Consider the following 13,430-nt stretch of genomic DNA (forward strand, 5'->3'; position numbering starts at 1 on the left):
TCTACTTTTCTTGTTTTCCTATAGGAGGGTTCATTGTGTTAGCAGTGTGCAGAGGCAAGAAACAGTTGTTCATCCTACACTGTGTGAAACAGCAAAATGAACATGAGTGTTCAATCATGACACTGAAGCTAATCACAGGTTATAAAGTGCTTTGAAGCACTACAAATCACAAGTTATCATTAATCAGTTAGTGTTAATAAGGCCTGCCATATGTTGCCTTTCACACCATTTTTTTTAAATATATGACCCACATGACATTTTACCCCCCTGTGCCTGAATTCTGCTTCATTAAATTGTGGGAACTTATTGAGTTCACATTAATGAGCTTGCAACCTGTACTGGGAGGTCAAGTTTCTGATCTATGAACCTGTTAAACTAATCTACTTTAAAGTCCCCTGCTGCGTAAAGTACAGTTTTACAGACAAGTGCTTTTTTTATTTTAATCATTATTTTGATTTACTGCACTTTGTATATAATTCACCATTCATGGAATATATTTCTGAAAGAATCCTTAGTTTGCTTTCAATAACTAAAAGTTTTGCATAGTACTGAATTTCTAGCCAGGAAAAAAAAAGACAGAAATTATTACATCAAAGTGTGTTGGCAGCCAACACTGTGACTCTTGGGCTATTGAATGCCAGTTGGAAACTTTTTGTACTGTTCTGCCAAAGTAAAATCTGTAACATGAATAAATTAATTATCTCTTGGTAAAACTGGAACAAGGCTGCCTGAGGATTCACAAATGCACTGTAATGCATGGAAACTGAATGAGTTGTGAAAATAATAATAATAATTTTTTAAAAAAAAGGGGGGGGGGGCATTTAAATCACACTTTGGACTTTTGTGAATGAAATATTCAAGTTCTTCACTAACATAAACTACACAATTTGTTGAGAACAAAATGATGAATCAGGCTTCACTTAGAACCAAATTACACACAAAATCAACGTTGAGATGACTTTTATGTCATGTGTAGATCATGTCTTTCTCTCTTTTTAAGTCTAGGGTGGTTTGGAGTTGTTTTCAGCTCTGTTTCAGGTGGAATCTTGGTCTCCCGTTTGTCAGCTGTCACACTTGTGTCTCATTGGTCTCATCATCTGCTGATATTTAAGGAAAAGCTTCACCACCCAGTCTCTCGGAGACAGTACTCCACAGCAGACTGGTAATTGGGCTCTTTCATAGTTCTTGTACAATTGTGCAGCCAAAGGACAAACTACCTGCAACTCCTACTCACCTGTCCCCACTGAGCTAGTCCATATCTTCTGGAAGTCCTTGGCTAAAGACACACATCACCAGCCTACTTGCCTGTCCACCCACCAACGATTCCAGCAACCCACAGAGATTTGACCAGTGGCTCTCTGCACCACCTTCTCCTCCCTCTACCCAAGTAAGCACCATCACTAGTACTCATAAACATGAGCTGGAACCTTTTATAAGTGCCTCATCTCTAGATTCAGTGAGGACCGACACGCTTCTCTCCCAGAGTAACCCCTCTGAGTTGTCATCTTTGTTCCTCTGGACCCTCCCTGTTGCACAATTCTTCTGTTTTTGCTCAGTGACAAAACAGTCACACCACTATACTTGTGGGCTCTAATTATAGAAAGTAATCACAGATTTAGTTGCATGTTGTGAGCAGTTCAAACATCGGCTTTATACAGTATCTCACATGAGAGAAATAAAATTAAAGAAAAAAAAAAGCCAAAAAATATATAGAAGTGTTTTTTCCATGTCCTATACATTTTATTTAGAAATTTTTTTCTAATGGTCCTCGATTTGGAGTTTGTGGATTTTAAAAAAATGTTTTTTTAATATTCTTTATTTGACTCCATGTTTATTTACATCTTCATGTCCCTTAGCATTTTCTAGTTCTTAGTTTCACTTATGGTTTGCATTGGAGTTTACTCTCCAATAGTTAACTATTGGAGAGTAAACTTAACATGGGGAAAAGGCACTTAACATGCCTTTTCCCCATGTTAAGTTTCCTTTTGTCTGTGAGTTTCCCAGTGAAGTTATTGTTACTTACTTCCTGTTTTGCTGCCAGTTTGTTGTCTGTCTTCCTCCTCTGTGATTATGTTGATTATGTGCACCTGTGTCTTGTTTGCTCCTTGCTGTGTCTAATCCCTATTAACCCTCTGTGAATATATATAGTATATTTAATCATATAGCTGTGAGTGTATTGCAGGCTCAAACAAAGAACTATGTTCTTACTGCAAGGAGACAGTGGGAAATAGACTAATTAAAACCTTAAAATTATAGGTTGCCTCGATGGAACTAGACAAAAAGAAAGAACCAACACAAAAGAGTGAAGCATAAATATGCACTAAATTTCCAGCATTATGTAGCATATGCATTATTGGTGAGGCAGCAGTTCTATGACGTGACCTTTGTGTGACGGAAAACTTTCAGCCCCTTTCCGCTAGTACCTTTTATGGCTCGGCTCAGCTCGACTCAGTTTTTACGGTTTACTTAGTAATGACATAGTAAGGCTACATCCAGATGACCAGAATCAACTTTTTGGGACTACTTGGTCTGGGTTCAAGTGATCTGAAGAGATCGAAAAATGTGATGTGAACAGACTGCATGGTACCGATTGGCCAGTCAGTGGCCGAACACACCGAACAGCAGGTATACCACAACGCCAGAACTCAACGTCCTCCTTTGTTGTGTTTGTGTCAAATGCAAATGACAGGGATTTCTGGACTTGCTTTAATGACCCCATGCACATGTACTGAGTTGTTTGGAAAATGACCAAACCTGTTTTACATCTGACTGCGCTTTTGTATCGCCAACAATTCAAAGTGTGTTTAGCTGTATTTGTCACTTCACTGTCATGGCTAAAACCACCTCCCAGTGCCTGACATGCATCTATCTGGTACTTTTAAGGCAGCCTTGTATTGTTTTCCTAGGAGGTTTAACATGTCACTGCTGCCCTGACACTGCTATATGTTTGATAGCCTGCAGTTAGCATCACTTTGTACCTCCTGCATTTAGGAAATCTGTCATGAAATCGACTCTGGCAGGCCATTGCGTAATTACAGGTCTAAGCTTCCAACACAAGTAGAAAAGCCTTAAAGGGTGTCAGTGTACAAAGGAACACTGGTCACAATAACTGTGGCTTGAGTTGTTGTGGATTTAAGTGTTCTATAACAATATGGGACATGGCGTATTTATTCATACAAGTGTTGGGATGTTAAAATGTAAATACAAACAGAATGCAGTGATTTGCATACTATAACACAAAATATCCAATATTTGAATATGAGACAGCTGACTTTACAAAATGTGATCAAAAGATTGCAGGGATGGGATTGGCCTATGAAGATCTTCTAAAGATGATCAACAATTCAGGATCATCATCTTATGCCACTCTCAAACATTTGCATGGTTAATATTTTGTTCCCTTACACTTTCCTCCAATATGTCGAAACAGTGACCCATCAAATCAGAAATACATTTTCTGTTTGTGTAAAAATACTCAAATACAGCACAAGCCATTTCCACCAAATATTCTCCTTGGGAAATTTCATCAGAATCATCCATTTAGTCTCACCCTGGGAGATCCATTCATTACTTACTTCTAAGTAGACTTAGAGATAAGGCAAATATCCATTCATAAAATGCAAAAGTTTATAGTAAAGACTTGAATTTTCTCTGAAGCTTGCTCCTCTTTTCTAGTGCACAGTAGCTCGATCTTAGCCTCAGTCTGAAAGGAACTCTGAGTGTCTCTTTTTGTTGTTGTTGTTCCAGCCAACTGGCCGGCCGGTCAGGCAGCAGGCCTCCAACAGGCTGCAGCTGCTGCTGTGAATATAAAGCAAAGTCAGAGTGCATTGATCACCAGCTTGTTCCATCTGGTTCTCAACATAAATACAAGTGTGGGAAGAACAATGAAGCAGGAGTTCAGCAATAACTTATATCATTCAGCAGTAAACTGACTCATGTCAGAGTGACTTTTGAGTCTAAAACTAATAGCTTTTCTCTGTTTGAGATCAATCAGGATACTGTAGCAAAATTAAAGCCTTCTGTTTGTTATTAATATTAATTCAGCAAATGACAAGGAATTTCTAATAGCCTAATAAATTCTAAGTAAGGATTTTCTCAAGCATTTACACTTCATGAATAGTCAGCTTTCTCACTATCAATCAAAAGTATTCCCAAATCACACAGATCAAAACCATCATTACATCACTCAGTCAAACTTTGTTGCTCCCCATATTTCCATTTGCCACTCTGCTCAGTTCAGCATGTTTTGAGCTCTAAGAAGTCCCAAGCTAACATGGCCCCTTGGGGTCTGCATGGGGACACAGTGGGTAGAAGCAGATAGCCCTCAGTGAGCCCATGGTGGAAAAGAAAAAATAAGTACTTTTAGCTGCTCCCTTACTTGCAAGGGGTTACCATAGTAGGTAGCACCACCTATTTGATTTAGCTATTTTTTTTTTTTTACAACAGATACCCATCCTTTGTGGGTTTTCTATATAGGAGTCCCAAAGAATAAAACTGATGTGGCCCCTGTGGAGGCACATCTACTTGAGCATATATGGGATAGATTGCCCACCTCATACAGCCCCACAGTTCACCCACACCTATCTGCTGTGGGCCTGCATGGACATGTTTGCTGGGTCAGTTGCTGATTAAGTGTTAAATGAGATAAATGGTGGGAATACTTTATTTAATCTAGGAGTCTTTTACTCGTTTAGTTTGGTTCATTTGGCAAAGTGAGAGTGAAGTCGTTTTACTGCAGGGGCAGCAATTAACAGATACACCTGCAAATTCAATTTAATTTCCCCTTTTAAGAGAATTGCTGTGTAGTTTGACAAACATGAGAACTAAAGAGACAGGTAATGATATTTTACAGCTAGCAAGCTTAGAAATCTCACTAGGAGTTTACCACGTTTACTGGGATCTCATTGGTGTATTCGAACTGTTGGCTAAATCGCAGAGTAAATTTGCAGAGTCAGGACTAATAGACACACTGTCCTAAGTGGATATATGATTTGACAAGTCCTGCTTGGAGACATAAGCATTCGAGTCAGTCTATACTACCATTTCCAATATATCCAGGCAGCTACTGAGAGATTTCCAGATGACAGAAAGGGAGATTGTTGCAACAGCTGAAAGGATGAGATGTTCTACAATAAACTCTGAAACTCTGGAATCACTGCCATTTCATCTATTTCATTTTCTTCATATACTAGCATTGATGCTAACGCTGTCTTTTTTTTCATCTTAAACAAAGACTGCAGCAAGTCTTAAGTGTCAACATTAATAGTTTTGAGGTTGTGTTGACATCACAGCTCCCACAAACAATGGCCAGCATGTTAACCAAGAAGCTTAATGTAACCATAACATTTGGCACACACATGCATGTAACATAATGTTAGGATACATTCTAATTGTTTGGGATTTTTTATCCTCTTGATTTTTTTTTTAAATTTATCTTATACTAGGTTTTAGGTCTTTAAAGATTTTCAGCTGTACTAGTTTAATTCAGACAGGTTATGCGTGATAAAACGTTATTGCAAAAGCGTGAGGAAATGAACTTTAAGCAGCTAAGCTCGTAAATGAAGCAACATTATAGATTTGAGTTACAAATCAAAGTAAGCGACAGAGAGTGGAACCCTGGAGCACAGATGTTGCGGTGGTGATGCAGAATAAGAAGAATGATGGAAACTAAGGATGAGCCAAATGAGATGGCGGAGGGACAATAGATGGTCTGAAAGTTCCAGTAAAGACTACAATAAATATAAAGAACAGTAAGTAATATTTTAATCAATAAGCATATGTAGACAAGAGTGGTGTTATTTTGACAGGGAGAACTGATGTGACTGAGAGAAAAAAAGAACATCGAGAGCAGGTCATATAACCAACAGAAACTCTAAACTTACCCATTAAATTCACACAATTACTCAGTCATGGTGACAAGATAAATTAAGATGGCGAACTTGATAAAAATCATAGTTGTTAAACAAATGTTTTCCTTCAATTTAATGTTGTTTTTTAATCATTTATTAACAGAAAAAAAGGCACCACATTGACGTGGTGCATGTGAACATGTAAACTTTTGTGTTATTCACCTTAGTCACACTTTACATTTTTCATCCAGTTTTAAAACAACTGTCTTAAATGATTCTTGTTGATATGTCCTGTTAAATTCATTCATATTACAAGCATATGAGTATATATGATATAACTAGCTTATCACTTTAGCAAAGGAAAGATAATGTAATGTTATGCCCACATTTGTCACTAAAATATTTTATATTATCCAGCTGTTTCCTGACAAACAAGGCTTCAACATGAAAATGTGATTTCCTCCTTCAAGTTAAAAAAGAAGCCCCCAACGAGAGTGATTTGAGTCCTCAAAGCATTCATTTCTGCAATTTGGCTTTTATGCTGTGCTAACAGAAAAATAACAAACTAAAACTAAATGAGCCAGAAACCATCTTGCGAGGGGATGACACCAGCTGTGAAGCCGATGAGCCTTCATTTTGATGTCAGCTACACACCTGTCAAGTTTTGCAACTGCAGGTTGCAAGGATGTGACAAAATCTGTCTACACACACATAAACACCTGCCAAAATACTCAAAACTGCCTTTGTGCTTGTTCCAATCACATTATGTGTCTCCAGGACCATATTTTGCCATGATGGCAGAAAAAATAAATGTGCATGCACTCAGATGGTGATAACATTTATATTGATGCTACTGCGATTACTTCTTCATATGGAGAGTTGCAGTAAAAGTTTGAAAGAAAGTAGAATAGGGGGATGAAGCATGGGGCTAATAGTCTCTTGGCCCTCTGACTTCAGTCCCATTTACTGTGTGAAGTACTCATGAGTCACATCCATCTTCAGACATATAAATTTCTTCCAAAGCACACAAAACCACCTTTGTGGTAGTTGCTGTTCCAGTAAGTGGAAAACACACGCACGCATGTACGCGCACAAGACAGAGACAGACAGAGAGAGAGATAAAGAGATTCAGATGATTCTGACGAAAACACAACCAGCTGGTAATAAAGAGAAATAAAGAATCTTCACCTGGACTTGTTTGAGTCTATTTAAAGCGTTACACAAAAAGTGCATGCTGACTTTAGTAAATGATAGTTGAGTGAAAGGAATCCACAGGAACTGGAGGATGTTGGCCTCTGACCTGTGGCTGTCAGACTAGAACCATAAGCTCCAAAGACAGACTACTATATGTGAAAATGGGAAAGAGACATAGAATACAACGTAACTAACTACTAGTGTAACACTGAACATAACATAGCAGTTGAAGTCTGAAGTAAAAATCCCGCTATTATAGGATCCACCAGTGGTTTTCAAGTATTGTGTTCCCAAGACAAACCATAGAGCAAAGCACACCTGCATTCATATCTGTGCAAAACAGCATCTATGGAAAGGCTGTCAGCTCTTTTGAGTGTGTTGTCAGACGAAGGCACTTTTAATCATCTAGACCTAGAGTGGCAACTACAACTTTTTTGCTTTGCTACAAGTTCCACAAGTATACACACTTCCTTCATAAGATACCCAACAATAAGAAACTTACAATCTTCATTGTCATTCTGTGACCCATTTGGCCTCATTCAGCTTTGACTGATTCTGCTAACAGTCTGAATGTGGCCAAAGGTCTAACATACATCGTCAGTTGTGTTATGATATTTAGTCATGGCCAATCTTTTGGCCAGCCCTGCAACTGAGTCATAAATTGTAAATATTCCCAGATTAGGCACAGATGGTGTCTAGGAAGATTGGCAGCTCTTCACAATAGTTTCTACTGATTTTTTTCTGTTCTTTAGGTTTTGGGTCATACTTGTATTTAGCTGTGGGTTACGGTTTACTAAAAACAGAGGTTCCACCACATGGATATATAGATATCCTCTTTTATAACGGTCAGGGTCTATGACATGTCATGCTGCAGTAACTCTCATCATGTGGCAATAAGACAAATATCTCTTTTATAAAAGGTTTTTAAACCAATTTTCTGCAATTTGCTTCTGTTTTCTAACTGAGCGTCAACAACATACAAGTGTAGGATTATTTTTATTATTTTTTCTGCAGTTGTATATATTCCAGTAATGATGTATGTGTGGCATAAAATCCCAAGGCACAAGTGAACTTTATCACATAAAATAAAAATAAAATAAAAAGTAGGTTTGGTGTTCGTGAGGCAGCCGGCTCAATGCTTGACTTCACCAGGCTCTTACATCTTGTGGAGCCCTTATCTGTTAGTATATTCAAAACCTTAACTGGCACTTTGTAAATCAGGCTTTGCTCCCTATCGACCTTAGTGCACCAACAAGACTGACATTCTTGATCCATCTATCAAGCTTCTACTTTGTGAATAGGCTTGCAAGAAAATTAAACTCCTTAACTTACTAATCCAACCCCTTTTTTTTCTGCAGAGAGTCACAGCCTCACAGTTTTGGAGTTACAAATAAACTTCTCCTCGAATGACAAATTTCTGAGAAGCCATTAACAAAGTCATTACCCAAGGCTTAATGGTGACAAAAATCCTAAAGTCTTTTGGTCCTGATGTCATTTTGCACGCATTTCCATGAAACCACAGCTCAGGCGGCTACGATGTAAAGGACGTTTCTCTTTGAAATGAAACAAATTGCTTTTCCCACATTCCCCATTGTGGCTCAGTCACACACAGGACCGCCAAATGATTTTTGTCAAACCTTTGAGATACAGCAACAACTAATCTTTCCCTAACAAAACAGAAACGGCTCATTCTGGGGTTTTTTCTAAGCTAAAGATTGTGAAATGATTTTTCAACACTTAAAGACGAGAAGAAGTAAACAAAAACTGACATCGCCTTGTTCCGCTACAGACATCAGCTTCAGACAAAAGTGACAGAACCATTAAATGGCTTGTGGCATAGCTCACATTCAAATCATTTAAAAATCTCTTATTCGCCTGATGTGAGCATTAAAAAGCCAGATGGTTTCTCCGTATGAGACGTGTCCACAGGCCAACCAGGGGTCAGACACTCATGTTGAGTGTTGTCCACATGCAAGGTGTGGTCATCTCTCTCTGTCTCTTTCTCCCTCCCTCAGAAACTGACTTCAGTGTTATTTGATTCCCCTGATGTCTTGCTGTTTTCTCTCAACGGGTTTTTTATCGTCTGACTCCCCTGCTGTCTACGCTCTCAGTAGGTTTTCATTATCAGATTCCCCTGCCGACAATCTCTGCACGCCTTCCCCTCTCGTCTTTGTTTTCAGGGCTCTTTCTTTTAATGTACAAATCCCGGTGAATGCAACCAAGAGCTCCTCTCCCGTGTAGGTTCTCAGTTACCCCTCTTGTCCACTGAAAGGGGTGTGCATCTGAGCTAACACAGAGCTGTTTTATTCAAGGTTTTCACGGCCAACTCCGTGAGCTGCATGAAAATTGGGGTGCATTTTTTTACACAGGACTATCACTCCATTTGCATTATTCCTAATGCTGCTACACGCTGCTCTTATTTTGCTGGAATACATGTGCAATTCTGTGAGATGTTGGTCCAGATACATACAATTTTAACATAATTACTTTCAAAATGACATGAAGAAAATAATGGGCTCAGAGGAGTAAAGAAGAATAGTGTTTACCCCCCAGCCAGTTGTTATATTTCATAACAGAAGCCTTTAGAGTTATATACAATGTATTCTGGAGTTTGAGCTGCAACTATTTTTAAGCTTGCAGTACGATTGTGGCTACGTTGCTACCAACAATTCAACAGTCATCTCCTGCAGGCTGGATAAAGCTAGTAATTTGCAGACTACTTGCTGACTTCAGCCTTTGCAGAGAGTATCTAATCCACATTTTCTATGCTTATTGTCAATAATGTCCTCACAAACATAGCCTAAGTTTTCAATAGTGAGCCAAAGGCTGTGATCCATAAGCGCAGGCTTTAGATTGTTCTAAACATTTAGTTTCAATCATTTTTTTTTTTATTATCTTGGCTGTGTATGATGTCACTGGGAGCAGCTATTGATAATTTTGTCATCTCAGGCACTTGGCTCTGGCTGTCAGCACAGCAGCACCACCCACCTGCTGTTAAAACTTTCTGTTTACAACGTGCAGCCAGGCAAAAGAACATTTTCTTAAAGGGAACTTAATGGAAGAGGAGTTCAATGATCTTGTTTCAGATTGCAGGTGAACTCTAGGGCTGGGGATGCTAATCATCCAAAGTTCTTATTGTCCAAAAACATTAGAAAAAGGAATCTGCAATGATCCATAAATTATCCTAATATGTCTGCATATTCAGCCCTCGTGGTTTGGAATCAAGTGGTGTGAAAGGTTTCTGTGGTTCTTTTGTGATGATCTTTAAATATACAGAACCCAACTGAATTTAAATTGAGCAAAACCACTTCACTCTTTCAGTGTTACTCAGCAGGCAGTGGTGAATAATTATGACCCACAATAAGGTCAAAAGTCTTCATTGGCATTCATTTAATTTATGTTCTTAATCTGTAAGGAATCTGATTCTTGCAGAAGAGAATAATATCTGCATAAAGTTGCCGCTATCAGGCCGTGACAAATGATACAGATTGACACTTGATTTCATCTGCCAGCAAAATCCAACCCTTCCCTTCAGGAATGACATATAACTGCTCGATTTATTTAGCACAGTTGGTTTTATATTGAACCCATCTTCCTTTGTTTCTGCTGTTTCTGATCAGAGAACTGGAATCTCTCACGACCTGAATATGACCATACAAATCTTCTCATTTCGATTCTAGGTTGGTTATTTCCCGAGAAGTCGGTATGATCAGCCTCCCACTCACTGTCATGCTCACTGCCTGCTATTGTCTTTCACACTGCTGTACATGCTGTACATGTTACACTCACCCTGGGGTTATACAGTCATGTACTTCCTCTGTTATCTCTTCCGAAACACAGTCCTCAGTGTCACTGCTGCTCCCATTGTATCTAGTTTGCACTAAATGCATCATCGGTTATTGCTTGTGGATATTATTCACTTTCATATGACACCAAACTGCTACACAACTCTGTATGAACACATGTTCTTTATATAATTTATTTTAGCTGTTTTGGGCTAACTGGTTCATATACAGTAACATTCAAAAGGGTTTAGCCATCTCTCATTTCTTTATATTTTGAATTTAAGGGGACAGATTTTCTTGTAATCTTTAAAATTGGTGCTGGGCAATAGTTCTCCAGATTTTCTAAATGTCTTCAGAAACCACAGGAGTGTGGGGTTTTTTTTTTTTTTTTTTTTGTGTGTGTGTGTGGATTCAAATTGGACTCAGGATACAGAAGTTCATTGTGTTGATAAAGGATACTTAAACATGCAGACTGGAGAAGCTGACCACCAAAGATCTGATTGGTTAACAATCTGCTCTACCTCCTGAGCCATAGTCAAGAAAAGTCACTCTTACAGTGGGTAGCTAAACATAAATGACAATGACTATTTTAGCATGGTGATATTAGCATATAGCTAAAAAACAAAACAAAACCTGAGAACAATTATCTTTGACTGAAACATCCAGAAATATTTAAGTTCTGATAAACTGGACGGGACTGCACAACACACTTCAGCCACCTCTCTCCCTCTCTTATTTTCTCTCTGCCCCCTCCTCCTCCTCCTCCTCGCTTGCCTCGCGCTTGAGGAGATCTCTCTTGTAGCTGGAGAGGAGAGGTCGACCGTCTCTCCTCCAGCAGCCGCCGGGCTTCTCTGCAGCCTCCTGCCGCTTCATCATGGATCTGGGGACTAAAAGAGTCGCTTGGATTATCGCTCACGTCGCCCTGCTTCTCTCCATCTCTTACGGGACAACCGGAGAAGGTGAGCCGGCTGTGCGCGTCTTACTTTTCCCGGAGGATATGCGGGGAGTGCGGGCAGCGCAGACCGCACAGAGCAGTGTTTAATTTCTTTTTGGAAAATCAGAGTTTCTTGTCTCTGTACTGTGTGCAAATGTGTTGAGTCTGTTGTTTGGTGAACTTGTTGTGATGATGAGGAAAATGTGGTGCTGCTCTGAGAATTGGCGCGCCTCTGTTGCGCATCACTGTACCGAAGTGGTTCGCTGTAGTAAGAGTGATCAGATCTCCTCTTGTTTACTAAAACTCTATCAGCATCAAAATTACACACATAAAGTGAAGTCGACCTTATTTACAATGCAGATTTTCACCTTTCCGACTTTTAAATATTTAATCCTCACATTTTATTCATGGTAAAATATTTCCTCTTAGGGAGCTTGGCCACGAAAACGAGGACGGTGTTGCTCTGGAGAGGTATCAACATATGTATTTTAATCTAAGCTGAAGACGGCAGTTAATTTGCTTTGCATGCTCTAAAAGCACATTGTTACTTCATAGTTAATTTGGTGTTCAGTACACCGTGACGATCATCCTGGAACTGAGCCACGTCTGTTCGTACACACACGCACATCTGACAGGAGTCAGGTGTGGGAGAGAGAAAAATGTGGAACGCAGATCGGAGAGACAATTTGATTCCGCAACTTCTTTATCTAACTGAGCAGTTATTTTATAGCTCAGGTCATCTGTAAACGTGGAGGCAGGTCTGAGATCGTCCACATTTCGCTGGAGTTAACGAAAAAAGAGGAAAATGGAGACGAATTGATGTGAATCTTTATGTGTAATAAGCCATTGCAATTTTTAACTGAAACAGATGTAAAAGTTCTCTCCGTGGTTTTATTCTCCTTTTCCACACCTCCCTGATATGAGACCAGATGCTCTATTTGTTCATTCTTTTCATGTCTTCTTCTTCATTCTCTTCCTTGACTTTTCTTAGCTGAAGAACCAACACCATCGTCTTTGTCCATTTTCAGTATTTCATTCTTGCAGTCTGCATCCTTGTAGCCCTCTCTGTGACACTTTGTGGCACATTACCATAAAAGTGACAAAGGAAGCAATCTGCACCATTATTTGTGGTTCTGCTGCAGTTTGATGGAAAGATGGTCAGGTGAAAGACAGTAAAGAGAGTGAGTTGCAGACAGATTCTTTCTTTCTTCTGTAGCTGGATGGATGAGGGGGCGCAGGTGATGTCAAGTTATCAGATCCACTATACACTACAGCTTCACCAAAATAGCTTAATTTCCTCAGCTGTTCCGCCGTATCATATCCTTTCTGCTCCTTTTCCTCCCGCTGCGCCTCTCTTCTCTTGCTTAAATGCACTCATGTCTCTGCTCATTTCTGTTCTCTCTCTCTCTTTGTCCTCCTGTTTGCTGTCAGCTTCGTCTCTATACAGCAGATTTCCTTTTTTCGTCTTTTCGCTCCGCTTCTCTCTATAATGCCATCTTGTTGTGCTCCCCATTACCTGGGTCTTTGCTCTGCAGCTGCATCTGAATAGAACGGCTGCTTGTATCGTGTCACTTCCTTCCTCTTTTGATTTCCCCACCTGCTTATTTTGTCAGTGTCATGGCCACATCACTTTATTTTGCTCACTATTTGTACTCTTTCTCCTGACAC

General features: G+C 39.4%; 1 protein-coding gene across 3 annotated transcripts in view; it reads left to right on the plus strand.

Annotated features, from left to right (window-relative positions):
• Nucleotides 1-11,622: 11,622 nt before the first annotated feature.
• LOC146553161 (contactin-associated protein-like 4) overlaps nt 11,623-13,430 on the plus strand; it is a 137,909-nt gene continuing 136,101 nt past the window's right edge. For all 3 annotated transcript variants that reach the window (XM_085253519.1, XM_085253521.1, XM_085253520.1), the window contains exon 1: nt 11,623-11,787. In XM_085253519.1, the coding sequence (XP_085109645.1) occupies nt 11,703-11,787 (85 nt within the window). In that variant the 5' untranslated portion in view covers nt 11,623-11,702. The remainder of the gene's footprint in view (nt 11,788-13,430) is intronic.

This window comes from Mchenga conophoros, linkage group LG18 (genome assembly GCF_057382185.1).
Source record: "Mchenga conophoros isolate Kocher_MC1m ecotype Shallow Benthic linkage group LG18, M_conophoros_male_GT1.1, whole genome shotgun sequence".
NCBI classification, from domain to species: Eukaryota; Metazoa; Chordata; class Actinopteri; order Cichliformes; family Cichlidae; genus Mchenga; species Mchenga conophoros.